The following is a 20735-nucleotide window of genomic DNA, read 5'->3' as shown; positions in this document are numbered from 1 at the left end:
GTCTGGAGAACCTTCAGAAGACGATTCGGTTATCGGAAGACCTAGGCCTTCTGATAAACCGTCAAAAATCTCAACTGATCCCATCCCAAGAAATCTTGTATCTGGGTATGAGGATTCAGAGTCGGGTTTTTCGGGCTTTTCCGTCCGAGTTGAGAACGAGACAAGCCTTGGAAAAGTTGCAAAACTTCCTAAGGAAACAGACGTGCTCCGCGAGGGAATGGATGAGTCTGCTGGGGACCCTTTCCTCGCTAGAACAGTTTGTCTCCTTAGGAAGACTGAACCTTCGCCCTCTTCAATTCCACCTCAATCGGCATTGGGACAAGAGGAAGACGCTAGAGACAAAGTGTATTCCCGTTTCGGACTCTATGAAACACTGTCTACGGTGGTGGAACGACCCCCTCAAGTTCCAGGAAGGCCTTTCCCTAAAACAGAGGAACCCAGACCTAGTGTTGTTTTCCGACGCCTCGGACTCGGGACGGGGTGCAACACTGGGAAAGTTGGAGGTCTTGGGCTCCTGGAACAGAGAACAGGAGAAGTTCCATATCAATCAGAAAGAACTGACTGCAGTTTTTCTGGCTCTCAAGGAGTTCGGAAGTGCAGTACACAACAAAGTTGTGCAGGTCAACTCCGACAACACGACGGCGTTGGCCTACATCAACAAACAAGGCGAAACCCACTCCGAGTCCCTCTACAAGCCGTCAAGAGAGCTTCTTCTCTGGACGAAAGAAGAGAAAAGCGTGACATTAGTAACACGCTTCATTCAAGGGGAAAAGAATGTAAGGGCAGACATCCTGAGCAGGAAACATCAAGCCTTGGCGACAGAATGGACTCTCCATCAGGAAGTCTGCAAGAACCTGTGGCGAACCTGGGGTTGCCCATGCATAGACCTCTTCGCCACAGCACAAACGAAGAGGATGGAGACTTACTGCTCTCCAATCCCAGATCCCGAGGCAACCCACATAGATGCGTTCCTCATGAATTGGGATCATCTAGACTTGTACGCCTTCCCGCCATTCAAAGTGGTACACAAACTGATGCAAAAGTTTGTGTCTCATGAAGGCACCAGGATGACTCTAGTGGTTCCGTTCTGGCCGACAAGAGAATGGTTCACAGAGGTACTGGAATGGATGGTGGACACCCCCAGAAGCCTTCCTTTAAGAGTAGATCTCAAACAACCCACTTGGAAAGGGTATCACCAAAACCTCCAAGCTCTTCAACTAAAAAAAAAAAACTAACTGCCTTCAGACTATCGAAAAACTCACAAGAGCTAGAGGATTTTCGAAGGAGGCAGCTAGAGCCATCGCAGGAGCAAGGAGGTCTTCCACCATTAAGGTATACCAATCCAAGTGGGAGACATTTAGAAGATGGTGCAGGGACAACTCTGTTTCCTCTTCCAGTACCTCTGTGACTCAGATAGCAGATTTTCTGCTATACCTTAATAAGAAGCGTAACTTTTCAGCTTCTACCATTAAGGGTTATAGAAGCATGTTAGCAGCGGTCTTCAGGCATAGGAACCTGAATCTGTCGGATAATAAGGATCTACAAGACCTTCTTAGATCCTTTGAGACGACTAAAGAGAAACTACAATTTTCACCAGCTTGGAATTTGGATGTAGTTTTGAAGTTTCTCATGAGTGATAGGTTCGAGCCTTTGCAGGAAACATCATTTAAGGACCTCACCATGAAAACTCTCTTCTTGATTAGTCTAGCAACAGCAAAAAGAGTGAGTGAAATCCATGCCTTCACAAAGCTGTAGGTTTTAGACATGGCAAGGCTATCTGCTCTCTACAGCTAGGATTTCTGGTGAAGAACAAACGCCCTTCTCAGCCCTGGCCCAAATCGTTTGAGATTCCAAACCTGTTGGATCTCACAGGTGAGGAAGCAGAGAGAGTTTTTTGTCTGGTAAGTGGTAAGGGCCCTGAGGCATTACCTGGAAAGAACGGAGAAATTACGTGGCAATTCAGAGGGGCTTTGGTGCTCTGTCAAAAAGCCCTCTCTGCAAATGTCAAAGAATGCGTTATCCTTTTTTATAAGGCAATTAATTAGGGAAGCGCATTCAGCATTTAATGAAGTGAATCTCAAGCTACTAAAAGTTAAAACTCAAGAGGTTAGGGCCGTAGCAACCTCGGTAGCTTTTAAACAAAATAGATCCCTTCAGAATATCCTGGACACAACCTTCTGGAGAAGCAAGTCAGTATTTGCATCGCACTACCTTACACAAGTGCAGACTTTGTATGAAGACTGCTACACGCTGGGTCCGTTTGTAGCAGCTCATTCAGTAGTAGGAGAAGGGACTACTCCTTAAAAAATCCCATATACCAATACTCTTTTCTTACCTTGGGACTATTGAAATTTTTATGGTTGTTTGTGGAGACTGGACGCAGTCTTCCACAATCATTGATCCTTAGTCAGGTGTTCAACTTGTTCCTTGGTAGCGCCCGGAACAAGGGTATTGTAGGGAGTCTAGTCACATAGAGGTTTGACCGGTTGACAGTTTCCAAGATGTCTTCAGCCCCCTGGGTGGATCGCTGGATCTCGTAAGGAAAGCAGACATAATGAGGCAGGATATCATTGGAGTCAGCTTCCTCAACAGGTACGAACCCGTAAGTTTGTTTTTATTTAACTCTTATGTCAATTCCAACAATGGTAGCTGTCTCTGACCCTCCACCAAAGGTGTCAATCAGCTATATATATAACTACCAGGTGAGTTAGATGTTTGAAAATGTTATTTTCATGATAAAATAAATTTTTTAACATACTCACCTGGTAGTTATATATAATTTAATTCCCACCCTCCTCCCCTCTAGAGACTATGGGCATGGAAGATCTGAGGAATAGTTGGAATGGTTCTACGTACCTGGGTAGAGGGCGCACAGGTGGTGCACCTGACTACCCAATCGGCGATTGCCGCGAATTTTGAAATTCTGCCGTGACGTCGGGGACGTAAGCTATATATATAACTACCAGGTGAGTATGCTCAAAACTTTATTTTATCATGAAAATTAACATATTAGAGAGACAATTCTTAGGCTAAGTAGATAGGTGTTTGTTTGAAGTCAAATCTTAATTGTACTGTTGCAGTAGTTCAAGTGCTTGTGATGTTTTTACTGTATTCATTATCACATAATAAAAATTAACACAGAGGGGAAAAAACATTATGAGATGATTGGCTATGCTTATTCTAGACCAGGGCCGTTCAAGGTGTTTAGTCTGAGGACCACTCAAAAAACAAAAAGTCTTGTGGGCCACCTGTGTGTGTGTGTATGTATGTGTTTAGTGTCCGCAGTTATCGGGTGGAGGTTCTGTTCCAGTGTCTTGATGATAAGCGAAAATCGCCGATAACTAGGGTTTGGTGCCGATAACCGATAATGAAGGTCCATAAAACCGGATTGCTGATAACTGAGGCCGCCGATAACCAGGGACTGCCTTTATATAGATATATATACCTATAGTACTATATACCAATATATATTATATTATATATATATATATATATATCTATATATATATATATATATATAGATATATATATATATATATATATATATATATATATGTATATATATATTGAATAACTTGAATCAACGAAGTATTATAAAACGTGATGCTATGTATAAATAAAGGTTTTTTGCCACGAAGGAAAAAAAATGAAAAAACGAGTTGGACCGAGTACTTTCGGTCCTATTCGGACCCTTTACTGAGGCATACTGATTTTACAAAGAACACCAAAGTCAAAAGAAGGCTTAATATACAAACTGACACTACCACATTAGCCATAAGGGCGATTTTCACTCTACAGAGAGGAGGAAGAGTCATAGGCTAGCCACACCTTGAAGGATACCCACGGTAAACAAGTGATTCTTCCAGAAAAACAGTACATTTTGAAAACAACACGGGAGCATATACAATTTAATATCATGAATTTTTACACAAATTTTCCCAACAAAAATTATTATTAATGAAAAGACAAAAGAAAACATAAATAATATATATATAGCTAATATATTATATATATATATATCAATATATATATATATTATATATAAGAGCAAAAGAACGAGGGAGAGAGAATATCGAACCAGAGAGAGAGAGAAGAATTGAACTATATACATGTGGGACTTTAATTTATTAGTTGTTCATTTATTTTGAGGTCCTTCATAAACATCTTACAAATATATGGGTCCAAATGGTACATTCCCAGACTAAGATTTACGTTGTTTTTATTAGTGATTTGTATAATTGCCGATTCCAGTAAATTTCTTTAAACATAATCATTAGATCTAGCAATTACCGAGGTATCACCCCAATTAATACAATGAGATTTTTCACTCAGATGGATAAACAGTGCATTTGAAGTCTGGGCTGTTCTAACTGAATACATATGCTGCTTAACCCGAACACATAAATTTTTACTAGACTGACCAACGTAAAACGATGGGCAATCCTTACAAGGAATTTTGTAAATGATGTTGTTATTTGTTACGGGACTATTCTTAATTAGCATATCTTTAGTGGTATTGTTATAAGAGAACACTACATTAACATTAAACGATTTAAATATTGATTTTATGGTTTCAAATCCACGAAAATAAGGTAAGCTAAGTACATTTTTAGGGATTTCTTTTTCATTAATAGCAACATATAAAACTTTTTATGAGCTTTTTGATAACAAATCAATTAAATGAGGTGGGTAGCAGAGATCGTTTCCTCTCTTTTTATGTATTCTATTTCTTGGTCCAGTAGTGGAACTCGTGACACACAAAGCGCGTAGGAACATAGAAGAAAAAATTGAAATTTTAATATTAAGATGGTGGCCAGAATAAAAATGTACATATGTTAAATTATTTGTGGGTTTCCTATAAATACTGAATTTGCATTGGAAAGATTCTCTATATATTAATACATCTAGGAAAGGGATGACATTGTTATTTTCAATTTCAACAGTGAGTTTTATGGATGGCACTAAATTATTCAATTTAGAAGTAAATCATTTACATCGATACCACCAGGTAAGACTACTAAGATATCGACATATCGGTACAATTTTAAGGGGATAAGTGTGATATTCGGGAGGTGTTGTCTCTCAAAAAATTCCATATATCACCTCTCCTTTCAAACTTATATATGGAATTTTTTGAGAACAGGCTAATGAGTTCACAGGGTCTCAGGATGACTTTGGTAGCCCCTCTTTGGCCTCAGGCGGAATGGTTCGAAGATTGCTGTCGTTGTTGTCAGAGGTTCCGAGGGAGATTCCCCCTTGGCACTATCTCCTGTGTCAGCCCCATGCGGAAAGGTTCCACCAGTCAGAGAATCCCTGTCTCTTCGCGGTTGGAGGCTATTAAGTATCTCCTCTTGAGCAAGAGGTTTTCCTCAGAGAACAGCTGGGTATATGTCCAGCAGTCTCAGAAAGTCGACCTCCGCAGTTTACCAAGGTAAATGGGCGATCGACTGTGATTGGTGTTGTAAACGGGTTTTTTTTCTCCACTCGCAACCTCTATTCAGCGATTAGCAGACTTTTAACCTTCCTGTGAGACGAGAAACGTTTGTCCATTTCTGCCATTAGAGGCTACAGGGCCTCCCTGAGTTTGGTGTTACACCTTAGAGGTATCAACATTTCCTGGATACTTTCCTTGCTAGTTAAGGGGTTTGAGCAGTTTAGTTCTCCTAGAGAGATCAAGCCTCCAACGTGGAATGTTTCCTTGGTTCTCAAGAGCTTTACTAAAAGTCCATATGAGCCCATGTGTCGCTCATCTGACAGGAACTTGACACTCAACACAGTTTTCCTTCTGGCCTTGGCATCTTCAAAGAGGGTAGGAGAGCTCCATGGTCTGAGCTATGATGTGAAGCACACCAGGGGTTAGGGGTCGTTGTCCTTCGAATTTGTCCCAGAATTCATGGCCAAGACCCAAAATCCCTCTGTGCACGATGACAGGTTCACTTTGTTTTCCATTCCATCACTGAATGACTTTGTGGGTGGTGATGCTCAAGAGCGTTTGTTGTGCCCTGTCTGGGCCTTGCATTGCTATCTTAAAAGGACTCGACAACTTATACCAGGCTGCCGCAGACTTTTTGTTAGCACAGGCTGTATGAAGAAAGGGGTGTTAAGAATACTATGTATTTCTTTTTGGATATGGGAAACCATCAGGCAGGCGTACTTGGTTCTTGATGATTCCATCAGGCTAGAGCGCATGACGTTAGGGGTATAGGTCTTTCTCTGGTTTTCAAAAAGAACTTGGCTGTACATAGAGTGCTGAGTACTGGTACTTGGTTACACCAGTCCACGTTCACCTCTTTCTATCTAAAGGATGTTGCCCACAGATCTGTGGAAACGTTTTCCCTGGGTCCTGTGGTGGCTGCCCAACAGGTTTGTGTAACTCATAGTTGCCCTTAACCCTTAAACGCCGAAGCGGTATAATAAAAATTGTCTCCCGTGTGCCGGAGGTGTTTCGGAGTGAGCGCGGAAGCGGAAAAAATATTTTTTTCTAAAAATCACAGCGCGCTTAGTTTTCAAGATTAAGAGTTCATTTTTGGCTCCTTTTTTTGTCATTGGCTGAAGTTTAGTATGCGACCATTAGAAATGAAAAAAATTATCATTATCATATATAAATAATGTGATATATGATAGTGCAAAAACAAAATTTCATATATAATTGTATTCAAATCGCGCTGTGCGCAAAACGGTTAAAGGTAACAAGTTACTTTTTTTTCGTTGTAATGTTCACAGAATTGCGATCATTTTGGTATATAACACATAATAAAACGATAAAAGCAACACAGAGAAAATATTATCACAAAATAATGCATGAATTCGTAACGCGCAGACGTAAACAAATATTTTTTTCAAAAATTCACCATAAATCTAAATATTGTCCTAGAGACTTCCAATTTTTTTTCAAAATGAAGGCAAATGATTGAATATTACTATACTGTAAGAGTATTAGCTTACAATTGCCGTTTTCGACCATATCTGACGAGTTAAAGTTGACCGAATGTCGAATTTTTTTATATATATTTTTTTATATGCAATTATTTAGGAAATTAGAAAAGCTACAGCCTTCAAATATTTTTTGTTTTTATTCTACATGAAATTGCGCACATTTTCATATATAAAACTCTATGAAATCCCTAATATGAAACTGAGCAAATATTCCGAGAATGGGACGTACACATTTCGGAGATTTGTGGCGGAGAATCCGCGCGCGGAGGGAAGGAAAGTTTTTTTTTAAATTCACCATAAATCTAAATATTGTGCTAGAGACTTCGAATTTGTTTCAAGATGAAGATAAATGACTGAATATTACTAGACTGTAAGAGTTTTTAGCTTACAATTGCGTTTTTTGACCATTTCGGTAGAGTCAAAGTTGACCGAACGTGGTTTTTTTTCTATTTATCGTGATTTATATGCAAATATTTCAAAAATGAGAAAAGCTACAACCTTCAATTATTTATTGTTGTATTCTACATGAAATTGCGCACATTTCCATATATAAAACTTTATGTAACGGCTAATTTAAAATAGTGCAAACATTACCACAATCGCTCGTATGATTTTTTGGAAGAGTTACCTCGCGGACGTAAAGAAAATTTGATTTTTTTCATAAATTCACCATAAATCAAAATATTGTGCTAGAGACTTCCAATTTGTTGCAAAATGAAGGTAAATGATTGAATATTACTAGAATATAAGCGTTTTAGCTTACAATTGCGATTTCGACCATTTCGGTAGAGTCAAAGTTGACCGAAGGTTGAAAATTTGTCACTTATTTTTTATATGAAAATATTTCAAAACTGATAAAAGCTACAACCATGGGTTGTTTTTAGTTGTATTGTGCATGAAATTGTGCACATTTCCATATATAAAACTTTATGTAACGACTAATTTTAAAATGGTGCAAACATTACCACAATCGCATGTATGATTTTTTTCGGAAGAGTTACCGCGCGGACGTAAGGAAAAAGTTTTTTCATAAATTCACCATAAATCGAAATATTGTGCTAGACTTCCAATTAGTTGCAAAATTAAGGTAAATGATTGAATATTACTAAAATATAAGAGTTTTAGCTTACAATTGCGTTTTTCGACCATTTTGGTAGAGTCAAAGTTGACCGAAGGTTGAAATTTTGGCACTTATCGTTATTTATATGAAAATACCTCAAAACTGATAAAAGCTACAATCATGAGTATTTTTTTGGTTGTATTCTACATAAAAATGCGCAAATTTTCATATATAATATTCCATGTAACGGCTAATTTAAAATGGTACAAAAATTATGTCAAAGTGACGAAATAATTTCCGAGATGTGTCACAGATACTTTTTAGTGCGGCAAGAAAGATATTCGCGCTTGCGCGCCTGCGTAACGATTGTAAACAAAACAACACCTTGATCCGTGAACTCCCAGCATCCCCCAAGGCGCGTGATTCAAGAGTTTTAGGCTGGTAGGCCTAAAAGTATTTTTCAGCGAATTTTTAAAAAACTTTTGTATGTCGACGTAAAATACGTCCAGTCGGCACCCGAGAGACAAAAAATGGCGACGTAAAATACGTCCAGTTAGCGTTTAAGGGTTAACAGGGCACTTTTGTATTTTACCTAATATGATTGTGTGGATGAGAGATTGAGTGAGTTGGCTGGTCTCCTTCTTTCTCTTGTACCTTTCCTTCTTCCTTCGGGCAGGTTAAGGAATAGACACGTCATTCACTGGTCTGGTCTGATACAGTAAGGTAGTCATACTGATAGTGTGGTTGCTTAATATACAAATATCAAACCCTCTATTCGGTAGCATATGCTCCACTCCTTGGCAAGGAGTTGAGACTATTACAAACCCTGGTGTGTTGGTTTGCTATTAGACAGTCAAAGTTTCTCTTTGGTTCCCTGTACAGTGGTTTTCCTGTATATCATTGTACGTCACTCAGGGTCTGAGTGGTTAGATACCAATTTATCTAGCATCTCAATGGGCTTCAGTCCCTCTCCAGAAGTCATTTCTTCTGGAAGCTGAACTGGTGGATAGACCCCCAGCTGGTTTAGAATGTCTTACTTCCCTCCAAGTATGAGTCTATCTTATTGTTAAGACCAAAGGTTTGTTCACGTATGAACAAATGACAAATTTCTTAAGACAATTTGTATTTTTCATAGCTACAAACCTGAGGTCTTAACATTATACTGTCCGCCTCTAGCCGCCCGTGTGTGTGTTAAGACATCCTGAGTTGGGAATGACTACGCGTTGGCGTAGGTGAATGGTCTTCGACCATTCTTCACCCGATCTATGCATGCGTTGCCAGATATCACAAGATTCAGTGCAATGACAATGTTAAAGGAATAGCTGAAATTTCAGTTGAAAATAGTAAAAGTTACTTGAATTTTATGTTTTCTCAGTGTACAAACCAAACCATTCCTTTGCATGACAATTCGGTTAATGGTAACCATTTAATGATCACTACTTTCATGCCTAATGACAAAAAAGAGAGAGAAGAGAAGAAAAACTAGACTTAGGTGTTTGTTGCAGAGTAAAAATGCTTACCATCAGCATGGTAGGGATGTGATAAGATAATCCTCATCTCAGTGTGGTAAAACTATTTTTTCACTCTCATGGGTGTTTTGAATAATTTTGTTAACCGACTTATCATTTTGTTACTGATCATTTTAATTATTTTCAGGGCAATTATGGTGAAATGATGAGTCGATATAAACAGTTGCTAACCTACATAAAATCGGCAGTCACCAGGAACTACAGCGAGAAGTCCATTAATTCAATCCTTGATTACATATCTACTTCGAAAAATGTAAATAAGATTTTGTGTTATATTTATTGTTGACATACAAATCTGACATATGTTTTGACAAGCTTCATAGCTAAGAGGCCCTGGTGTACAGCACTTGGGTGTACTGTACTATTTCTTTTGCATGCGTTTTCTGTTCCAGAATCATTAAATAGATGTTTTCTTTATGAATACTCATCAATGTTTTATGTCTATAGTTTTTGCTCTTGGTTCAATATGCTGTTTAAAAATTAAAAGTTAAGAAATCTTAAAACTAACAATAATATTTTGAAATATCAAAATCCTCAAGTGAACCATTTACTGAGGAACTAAAATATACTAGTTCTTTAAGACTGACCCATTATCAGCAATAGAAATATTTTGTAATGATGACGCAGTAATTTTTATTGAGATGCTATTATTAATGATTATGCAGTGATAATTTTCTAGATAATATTCTCCACAGCTCACCCGTTGAAAGGTTGCGAGAGTAGAATCTTTAAAAAAAGAAGTGGGGAGCGGGCTATGTTTGGTGAAAAGTGTTAAAAATGCTAGTGCAAAGGAGTTTCTATTAGTAGACAGCAGTAGATCTTGTTAATACTACATCATCCTTATATTAAACATCTTTTTATCTTTAGTGCTGAGTACTGATATGTATCTTTTGAAATTTTGAGTAAGCTGGTCTTGCATTAACGGATTACTGTCGACACTTTCCAGATGGAATTACTCCAAGATTTCTATGAAACCACCCTTGAGGCCCTAAAGGATGCAAAGAATGATCGACTTTGGTTCAAAACAAACACAAAATTGGGGAAGCTGTATTTTGATCGAGAAGATTATAATCGATTATCAAAAATATTGAAGCAGCTCCATCAATCCTGTCAGGTACATTGGAAGGTTTTCTTCTCAGAGAATAGTTGACAATCATGGTTGTATAAGCTGAATACTTAGTAGTAGTTTTCCTGTCATACATTTGAACTTTTCTTCTGGAATGATAGTCAGAAAACACCAACTGATACAATAGAATCGGACTTAATGTCTTTAAATGACCACAGTTCTTTGTCCTCATATAAACACTCATTTGTTTACAAGTTTGATATCCAAAGCTATTCATTAACTTGATGTGATCCATTAACAGACTGATGAAGGTGAGGATGATCTGAAAAAAGGAACACAGCTTCTAGAAATATATGCTCTTGAAATCCAGATGTACACTGCACAAAAGAACAATAAGAAATTAAAAGTGAGTATTTTTATATTTTAGTAAAATATTTCATTTAAATTTGCTGATTGTCACCAAAACTCATCACATATATGACCTGAATTCATGTTCTTGAAATTTCTCAGGGAGTTAGTGCCATCACTTCATCTCACATGTGCTTGTAGGCATTACTAAAGGGTAATTGTAACATCCTTACAACACATAGTTACTGCACCCACTCCTTGAGCCATTTCATGTTCCCTCCATTCTAGCTTCCTTTCTTCAATGTTGCTGTACAACCTCTCTAATTATTACTTTCTAGTTCACCTATGGGGTTTTTTCCCAGTTTTATGTTGGATCGTTGTTCTACATCTCACTTATTTTATGGAACTCTTTATTGTGCTGTCCTACCTCTCCAACTCCCTTGTTTCACGTTGTGAAGTGCTGAATGGCCAAACGTGCCTGGGTGCTTAGAATGTAACCTAAATTTCATGATTTATCCATTCATTTATACATAAGCCGTCAAATCCCCATTAGTCAATACGTATCCTCAGTTTTTGTGTGTCTGCTGCTCTGTATACAGCTCTGCAGAATTTCCCAGACCCTGGCTATTGTTATGAAAGTATTTAAAACTATCAAATAATGTTATTTGTTGCATCTCTTCTTTTTATCTTCCATTCATCTTTATAGTAATTAGGGTGACAAGTGAATAAGTGACTAAACTGTGCCAGGTAGATATTCTATTTTCTGGGTTGAGGGTTTACAGTAGGGTTTTGGGTAGTTGTTAGCAAAGATAAGTACTTACAGTCAACCTTTGTTAAACTGAACCCCATTAATCCGGATATTGGATAAGATAGACACTTATGAGGGTCAGCTGATTTAACTGAAATAAGTGTGCTCATCCATGATTTAAGATAGTTACTGTTACGCCTCTCCCCGCTCATCACATGCAAGATAGTTACTGTTCCTCTGCTGATCACATGCAAGATAGTTACTGTTCCTCCACTCATTACATGCCATTTTCCTTTTGTTCATATGCGAAACAAACCTTCAGTCTTAACAATAGGATAATTTTCAAATGGCCAGCTGGAACCAGTTAAACAATCAGAGATGGTGAAGCAAGGAACCTGTGAAATCTGGCAATGCGTGCACATATTGGGTGAAAGCTGGTCAAAGACCACACAAACCACGCCATCATGTTAGTCTTTTTCTTAACCGCCTTGGGGAGTGACGCAGATGCTTACTCTCCGTCCAAGCCGGTTGTTTTGCCTGTCTTTCTCTTATTTGTTGTCTGTGTGTGTATGTGTCAGTATAGCTTCCTCTGCATCTTCATGGCCTTGTCAGTGTATGTGCCTGGGTGTTCAAGGTTTCCTGTGTTCTCGTTTCCTGGCTTCATCTACTAGGAACCCCCATTCAACTTGCAGTAGATGCCGCTCTAATTTCTGTATTGTGACAAATCCCTGCCCGGAATGTCGTGCGTGGCCTAGATAGCAAGTGATAGTTTTTTTATAGTGGAGGGAGCGTCGCAGAGTTTCGACTTCTTGGGAAGGAAGAGTCTAGATGTTTTGTTTTCCCCTCAGTCACACCCTATGATTATAGTGTTTGTGTACCTGTCTCCTTCCTTTTCTTCCATGGATTTGTCATTGGAAGTATCAGGTGGTCCTCTAGCTGATTTAATGAGTAATGTCGTTCCCTCTTCCTCAGGTATTAATTTGCTTCCCGGGAGGGAGGATGCTGTTTCATCTGTTTCTTTTGTTTCAGAGTTGGAGGCATCCAAAATGGCGGCACTCTGGGCACCGCTAGGTCTGCAGGGTTCTCCCTCCTTGGAGGGGTTGTTGATGTATCTCACAGAGGCTCGCTTCCCCCCCTCAGGCCTCCCCCACTCTGTCCTTCTCTACGTTGGTGCCCGCGGTCAACCATCTTGTATTGCACTACCTGGGTATCATGTTATCGCTCCTCCAGTGAGGCCAACTGCTAGCTCGGATCAGGGGTAGGTCATGAGGTCACTCCCAGTTTTTTGGGTGACATCACTCCCAGCTACATCAGTGTCCTCAGTTGGGACTGCTATGCTACCTCTTGCTCCGGTATCGCCATCATTTGCTCCTGTGACGGCATCGCTGCCATCCGTGACATATCCTCTTCCAACTATGATGTCTGCATCCTCTCTCGAGATCCGTACGAGGCTTTAGTCAGGCAGTTCTCAAGAGCATGGCCTCAGTTTTAGAGGATAGGTTTGCCTCCTTCTCTGCTGAGAGGGCTGTGAGCAAGCGTGACGCATCTCCTCCCTCTTCTCGATGCTAAGAGGGTGTGTAAGGAAAGAGAGTTGTCTTCTTCCCCTGCTTCGCCTCCTCCACCGCGTCATCGTATCAGGCATTGGAGGATTAAGGACCTTGCAATTTCTTCGTCGGCAATTGAAGAGTGTCCAGCACCTGCTGCCGCTCACGTTTGTGTCCCTTCCTTGCACGTCCATGTTCCTGAGAGTGATAGTGCTTCGTTTGCTGCTCCTTGTGTTTCTACTTTCCTTCTACTTTCCTTGCTCAAGGCGTCGATGGTGTGTATGGAAGCGGTGTCAGTGGGAAGGATCCTTCCTCTGTATTGCAAAGTCGGATCTCCCTTATGCAGTCTGCTCTTGCTTCGTCGTCCCCTACTTCGGTACACGGACGGGACATGTAGCAGCCTTGCACGTACAGTAGAGACTCGGACCTCGATCGTATTAGAACTTGAACTAATTTCAACAGAAAATTTTGAGTAAATGTTGCATCTGAGCTCAACCAAAAATCTGGAAACCGACCAAAGGAATCATTTGTTTGTTCATGAAACTTACCTGGTATATATATATATAGTAGCTGTATTCTCCGAAGTCCGACAGAATTTCAAAACTCCCAGCACACGCAGTGGTCGGCCAGGTGGTTATAGTACCCATTCCCGCCGCTGGGAGGCGGGTATCAGGAACCATTCCCATTTTCTATTCAGATTTTCTCTCGCCGGTACTGTAAACATCTGTTTCCAGTACCTCCATCCTAGGATTTTGAAAACTTCATTGCCGCTTGAGTATCCTGATTGTTTTTTGGTTTATTGACTTGGATTTGCGGCTTGGCATACGCTATTGTGGTTTGATTTTGATTTTGGCTTTGACTGTTCTTGAATTAAGATGTCTGGATCTAGTTCTACTAGTTTCAGGGTGTGTTGTGTGCAAGAATGTAAGGTGAGGCTACCGAAAGCTTCGGTAGACCCTCACTCGGTATGCACGAGGTGTAGGGGGCATGTTTGTTTGTTGAATGATAGATGTAACGAGTGTGAGAATTTGACTGATCTTGAGTGGAAGACGTATGATTCTTATATACGTAAACTTGAGCGTGATAGAATCTGGAGGTCTTCCTCCAGGAGTGCTTCAATTAATAGAAGTCAGGGTAGTAATTTATCTCCTGTGAACCCTCCTGTAGATTTTGTTACACCTAACCCCGTAGTATTGCCTTCAGGCAATCAGGAGGTATCTACAGAAGGAAACGTACTTTCTATGATCATGGAGTCTATTCGTGCCCTGGAGTCAAAAGTGCTCGCACTCCAATCTAATGTGTTGAAGTGCAGTGATAGTGTTGGTGCCTCTAGTGTTGTGGAGGGGGCGTCAGATCGGTCCCATAACGCCTCCAGGTCTAGACCTCTGTCGGACTCCCAGGACATAGGGAGTAGGCAAGTCGAAAGCCGAAGGAGGGTTACGGGGACTATCCACCGGTCTGACGTCCCTTCGGCAGAACCTGTTGACGCTTCCCAGGCTGCCAAGGATCGTGCATGTGCACGAATCCTTAAAGAATGTTTCTCTTCCGAGGCGTCCTCCCCTCACCGAGGTTGGAGCGCTCAGAGGGCCTCTCACAATGCTTTGAAGACATTCTGCCACAGAAGAGGACCAGGACTTCATCGGAGAAGGACGCTTTTGAGCGCTCCGATCGCTCTAATTTTGTTCCTAAGAGAAAGGAGAAGCCGTCCCCTCGCCCATCATCTTCTCACAGGATTAGTCCTTCTCCTGGCCATGGATCCTCTCCTTCTAGAGAGATCCTTATAACAATGCAACAACAGTTGGCGTCGTACTTCGCAAAGAGAGAGGCAGAACCCCGTCGTCGTAGGAAGGATCGGTGGCTGCCTGTCAAGAGAACCAGGCAGTCCCCTGCTCCTTCTCCTCGTTCGTCGACCTCCCCAGCTTCGTCGCCTTCTAGATCCCGCCTACTCATTCGAGAACGCGCAAGCGTTCCTTTTGAGAGAGCTTCTAGGAGTTTCGATGAACATGACAAAGGAGCAAGATGTCGCACAGGCGGCCGTCGTCTTTGTCAGGAGGTCGGGAACGTCCAGAAGACTCCTACTGACGACGATCACCGAACATCTGAGTTTGACACTCGCACGCTTCAAGAGCAGCGCGAGACTCGCCAAGACGCCTCTCAAGTTGATCGGGTGGACGCTTTGGTGTCTTACACGTCACGTCAGGAAGCTTTTCAACATCAAGATATTCGACAAGACCCTCGTAAAGACATCTTCCGGGACGCACGACGTTCTATGCACGCTAGACGTCCTGCACATCTAGATGTGCAGGACGCTCGCCAGGACGCTTCTGAAGACGCTCGACGTCCTGCACATCGAGACGCTCGCCAGGACGCTTCTGAAGACGCTCGACGTTCTGCACATCGAGACGCTCGCCAGGACGCTCGTGAGGACGTCTTTGAAGAACCTCGACGTCCTACACGTCATGACGCTTGGCAAAGTACTTGCCAAGATGCTATTCAGAACGATGGACGCCCTACACGTCAAGACGGTCGGCAGGACTCCTGCAAGGGCGCTCTTCAAGAGGATGCTCTTCAGGACGCTCCGCAGGACGTTCCTTTACAGGAACTTAAAGTTTCGAAATTGGCGGTGAAACATACCCGAATTTCTACTTCAAACCCTCCTTCAAACAGAGGCCCCCTTTTACGAACGGGACCTCAGGGCTTGATTACTTCACGGTCTGTTTAGGACCCTTCTGCTATTCCCCTAGAGGAAGGAGAATCTTCGAGTGACTCGCGTCCTGCTGACGATGAAGAGCCGAAAGCGTCATCTTCTTCGGACTATAAGACGTTAACCCGCCTCCTGAAAGACTTGTTTACCGACAAATTTCAGACACCGGTTCCTTGCTCTCCGCCTTCACAGTTGGCCTCATCAAAGACGAGGAAGGCGCCTGGCTTCGTTAAGATGGCCACTTTGCTCTCCACAAAGAGAGCATTCAAAAGGATCCATGACTGGATGGACTCCAGGAAGGCGCGGGGCAAGACTTCCTTTGCTCTTCCTCCATCGAGGCTAAGCGGAAGAGCTGGAATTTGGTATGAAATGGGAGAGGAAGCGGGGTTGAGAATTCCTTCTTCTTCCCAAGGTGATTTTGCCAATCTGGTAGATGCTCCGAGGAGGTCTTACCTTCCCTCGGCTAAAGTTTCCTGGACGATGTCAGAAATTGATCACCACCTCAAAGGAATCTTCAGGACGTTGGAAGTTTTTAACTTCCTGGATTGGTGTTTGGGGGCCCTGGACCTACAGTCCAGAAGCCCGGACTCGATTTCTTTAGAAGAATTATCCAGCGTGTTAGCATGCATGGATAAGGCAGTTAGGGATGGCTCTGATGAACTGGCATCCCATTTCACTACCGGCCTCCTGAAGAAACGAGCGCTATACTGCAGCTTTACAGCAAAGTCAGTGTCTCCTGCGCAGAGGGCAGAGTTGTTGTTCGCCCCTTTTTCTTCACATCTCTTCCCGCAGTCCATGGTGAAGGATCTGTCTGTTAACCTGCAGGAAAAGGCGATGCAGGACCTCTTGACCCAGTCTTCTAGACGTCCAGCGGCCCAATCTTCTACCTTAGCCACACAAGCCCCCAAGAAGAAGTTTAAGCCCTTTCATGGAGGACCTTCCACGAGAGCTTCTTCTCGAGGAAGGGGCTTCTCTAGAGGCAGGGCCTTCTCAAAACCCAGAGGAAAGAAGTGACGTCTCTGCCCTTCAGACACCGGTCGGAGCGAGACTCTCATTCTTTGCAGAGGCATGGAGAGTAAGAGGGACGGACACCTGGTCCCTCGAGATAATCGAGAGAGGTTACAAGATACCTTTCCTCTCAACACCTCCATTGAGCACGAAGCCCATAGACCTGTCACCCTCATACCAGCCAACGAAGCAACAGATATTGCTCAATCTTCTCGAGCAAATGATAGAGAAGAGAGCCGTAGAACAGGTTCTGGCGTTAGATTCCCCAGGCTTCTACAACAGGTTGTTCCTGGTTCCGAAGCAGTCTGGGGGATGGAGACCTGTCCTGGACGTCAGCAGGCTGAACCTTTTTTTAAGAAAAGAAAAGTTCAAGATAGAGACGTCTCAGTCCGTGCTGGGAGCTTTAAGACCAGGGGACTGGATGGTGTCCTTGGACCTCCAAGACGCCTACTTCCACGTCCTGATTCATCCACAATCAAGGAAGTTCCTGAGGTTCGTCTTGAAGGGACAGGTTTTCCAGTTCAGAGCTCTCTGCTTCGGGCTAAGTACAGCGCCTATGGTCTTCACGCTTCTCATGCGAAATGTTGCAAAATGGCTTCACCTCTCAAAGATAAGGGTCTCACTTTACCTAGACGACTGGCTTATCCATTCGTCGTCGGAGTCAACTTGTCTGGAGGACCTTCATACGACGTTGCAGCTGACGAAGGCCCTAGGCCTACTAGTCAATTTTGAAAAGTCCCATCTGATCCCTACGCAGTCCATCGTATATCTGGGGATTCAGATGGATTCAGCAGCTTTTCAAGCTTTTCCATCCCTGGAACGTCAGCAGAAATGCTTAGAAAAAGTGTCAGTCTTCTTAGGGAAGGAGACATGCTTGGCGAAGGAATGGATGAGTCTGCTGGGGACCATTTCCTCACTGGAGAAGTTTGTTTCCCTAGGGAGGCTGCACCTCAGGCCGCTCCAGTTCTTCCTAGCGGAGAACTGGAAAGACAAGGAAGACCTAGACGCGACTTTGAAAATTTCTCAGTCGGTCAAGGATCACCTGAAGTGGTGGCACGATCCCGTCAAGCTTTCAGAAGGACTGTCCCTCAGCCTTTTAAGCCCCGACCTAGTGTTGTTCTCAGACGCGTCCATGGCGGGCTGGGGAGCAACACTGGGCAAGGAGGAAGTGTCAAGCCTCTGGAGAGGGGAACATAAACCTCAAAGAGTTAGAAGCTATTCGATTGGCTCTCCAGTTCTTCGAGGGGCGAGTTGTCCAGATCAACTCGGACAATACCACGGCTCTTGCATACATCAAGAAACGGGGAGACACACTCTCAGTCCCTGTTCGAGATAGCAAGAGACATCCTTCTTTGGGTAAGAGCACGGAACATAATAATCCTGACGAGGTTTGTTTCAGGAGTTCAAAATGTCCGGGCGGATCTTCTCAGTCGTCGACATCAACTGCTTGCGACAGAATGGACTCTTCATCTAGAGGTCTGCCAAGAGTTGTGGAGACTATGGGGACGTCCATTAGTAGATCTCTTCGCAACATCGAAGACGAAGAGACTTCCTCTTTACTGCTCGCCGGTTCTCGACCCGGGAGCAATAGCAATAGATGCCATCCTATGGGATTGGACGGGGATGGACGTCTACGCCTTTCCCCCGTTCAAACTCCTGGGAGAAGTAATCAGGAAGTTTGCGGCGTCTCAGGGAGCGAGAATGATGTTAATCGCCCCGTTTTGGCCTTCAAGCGACTGGTTCACGGAGGTCATGTCCTTCCTAGTGGACTTCCCAAGGACCCTGCCAGAGAGAGTCGATCTACTCAGACAGCCCCACTTCGAGAGGTACCACGGAAACCTCTCCGCTCTGAGTCTGACTGCGTTCAGACTATCCAGAAGTTGGTCAGAGCGAGAGGTTTTTCAAGACCGGTGGCGAGCTATTGCCAACGCAAGAAGAGCTTCCTCTCGAGCAGTCTACCAATCTAAGTGGGCTGTCTTCAGGAGATGGTGTAGGAAGAAAGGTATTTCCTCCTCCACGACCTCTTTGAATCAGATCGCTGATTTCCTCCTCCATCTGAGGAATGTTGACAGACTTGCGGTTCCCACGATTAGGGGGTACAAGAGTATGTTGTCGGCTGTCTTCCAACACAGAGGCTTAGACCTGACCAACAATAAAGACCTTCACGATCTTTTGAGGTCTTTTGAAACCTCGAAAGTACCGCAGCCTAAGATTCCGTCATGGAACTTAGATATAGTTCTAAAGTTCCTAATGTCAAGTCCTTTCGAACCTCTGCATGCTGCCTCTTTGAAGGACATCACAAGGAAGGCTATTTTCCTAACCGCTCTGGCCACAGCAAAGAGGGTTAGTGAGATTCAAGCCATAAGTAAGCATGTGGGCTTTTGGAGGACACAATGCAGTGTGTTCCCTGAGCCCTTCCTTCTTAGCGAAGAACGAAAATCCGTCCAACCCCTGGCCCAAGAGCTTTGATATCAAGGGGTTAGCAGAGATCATTGGACAAGAACCAGAGAGAGTCCTGTGCCCTGTCAGGGCTCTCAAGTTTTATTTGGAAAGAACTAAACAATGTTGAGGTCCTTCAGACCATCTCTGGTGTTCTGTCAAGAGACCAGATTTTCCAATGTCAAAGAACGCACTGGCGTTCTTTTTGAGAAGCACCATCAAGGAGGCCCATTCGTCCTGTCCAGATGGTGATCTTAAACTTTTGAAAGTTAATGCTCACGAGGTAAGAGCTGTCGCGACCTCAGTGGCATTTCAAAAGAATATGGGACTCAGTGATATCCTGAGTGCCACATTTTGGCGAAGCAACTCTGTGTTCGCTTCACACTACCTGCAGGATGTGAAGACGGCATATGAGAACTGCTATTCGCTAGGGCCATACATATCCGCAGACATGATATTGGGGGCAGGGAGCAGCATGAATCCTATCCTATAGAAAATGGTTAGGTGTGCTTTTGATTTTGTTGTGTTGATTTACAGTTGTGGGGTCAGCCGCCTGAGGCGGACTTCCCTTTCTTTAGCCTAAAAGTTATGTGGGATTAACTTTTGATAGGTTAGGTCAGGTGGTGGTTTTTTGCTTCTTTGCCCTGAGTATGGTCAATATGGTCTAGTCACATTGTGGTCACGCTCCCATTGACAGATCATCTAGAACTCACCAGCTATACAGGTCACTACCTTGCTGGAGACTCTAGTAAAGCAAAAGCAGACTTGGGTGACAGTAATCACAAAGTCAGCTATGCTAACAGGTAAGGAACCAAGATGTCAATAATCTGCATGTAATTTGTTTCCAAAATCTTTCTATTCTGTCCCTTCCCACCTCCAATGGTGGGATTCAGCTATACTATATGTATATATCTGACAGGTAAGTTTCATGAACAAAATGATATTGTTATGATACAATAAAGTTTGTTCATACTTACCTGGCAGATATATAAAATCAAGTACCCACCCACCTCCCCTCAGGGGACAGTGGCATTAGAAAATCTGAATAGAAAGTGGGAATGGTTCCTGATACCCGCCTCCCAGCGGCGGGAATGGGTACTAACCACCTGGCCGACCACTGCGTGTGCCGGGAGTTTTGAAATTCTGTCGGACTTCGGAGAATATAGCTTTATATATATCTGCCAGGTAAGTATGGACAAACTTTATTGTACCATAACAATATCATATTTTTGTAAACACAAGTGGTTCAGTCAGTGGCCACTAATAGGTGTTGTTCCCATGCTCATTTGGTGAGGAAAATGATAAGAACCAGAATTGAACTTAAGATTATTGAAAATTATAATGTAAGTGGCA

At 42.7% G+C, this 20735-nt stretch overlaps 1 protein-coding gene across 1 annotated transcript in view; it reads left to right on the top strand.

Annotated features, from left to right (window-relative positions):
• Positions 1 to 9631: 9631 nt before the first annotated feature.
• LOC135211518 (COP9 signalosome complex subunit 2-like) overlaps positions 9632 to 20735 on the top strand; it is a 32342-nt gene continuing 21238 nt past the window's right edge. The window contains exons 1-3 of the mRNA XM_064244823.1: positions 9632 to 9778; positions 10472 to 10639; positions 10893 to 10997. Coding sequence (XP_064100893.1) covers positions 9668 to 9778; positions 10472 to 10639; positions 10893 to 10997 — 384 coding nt within the window. The 5' untranslated portion in view covers positions 9632 to 9667. The remainder of the gene's footprint in view (positions 9779 to 10471; positions 10640 to 10892; positions 10998 to 20735) is intronic.

This window comes from Macrobrachium nipponense, chromosome 4, assembly GCF_015104395.2.
Source record: "Macrobrachium nipponense isolate FS-2020 chromosome 4, ASM1510439v2, whole genome shotgun sequence".
NCBI lineage: Eukaryota > Metazoa > Arthropoda > Malacostraca > Decapoda > Palaemonidae > Macrobrachium > Macrobrachium nipponense.
Note: the sequence above shows the minus strand (reverse complement) of the source record. Positions and strands in the feature narration are given on the sequence as shown.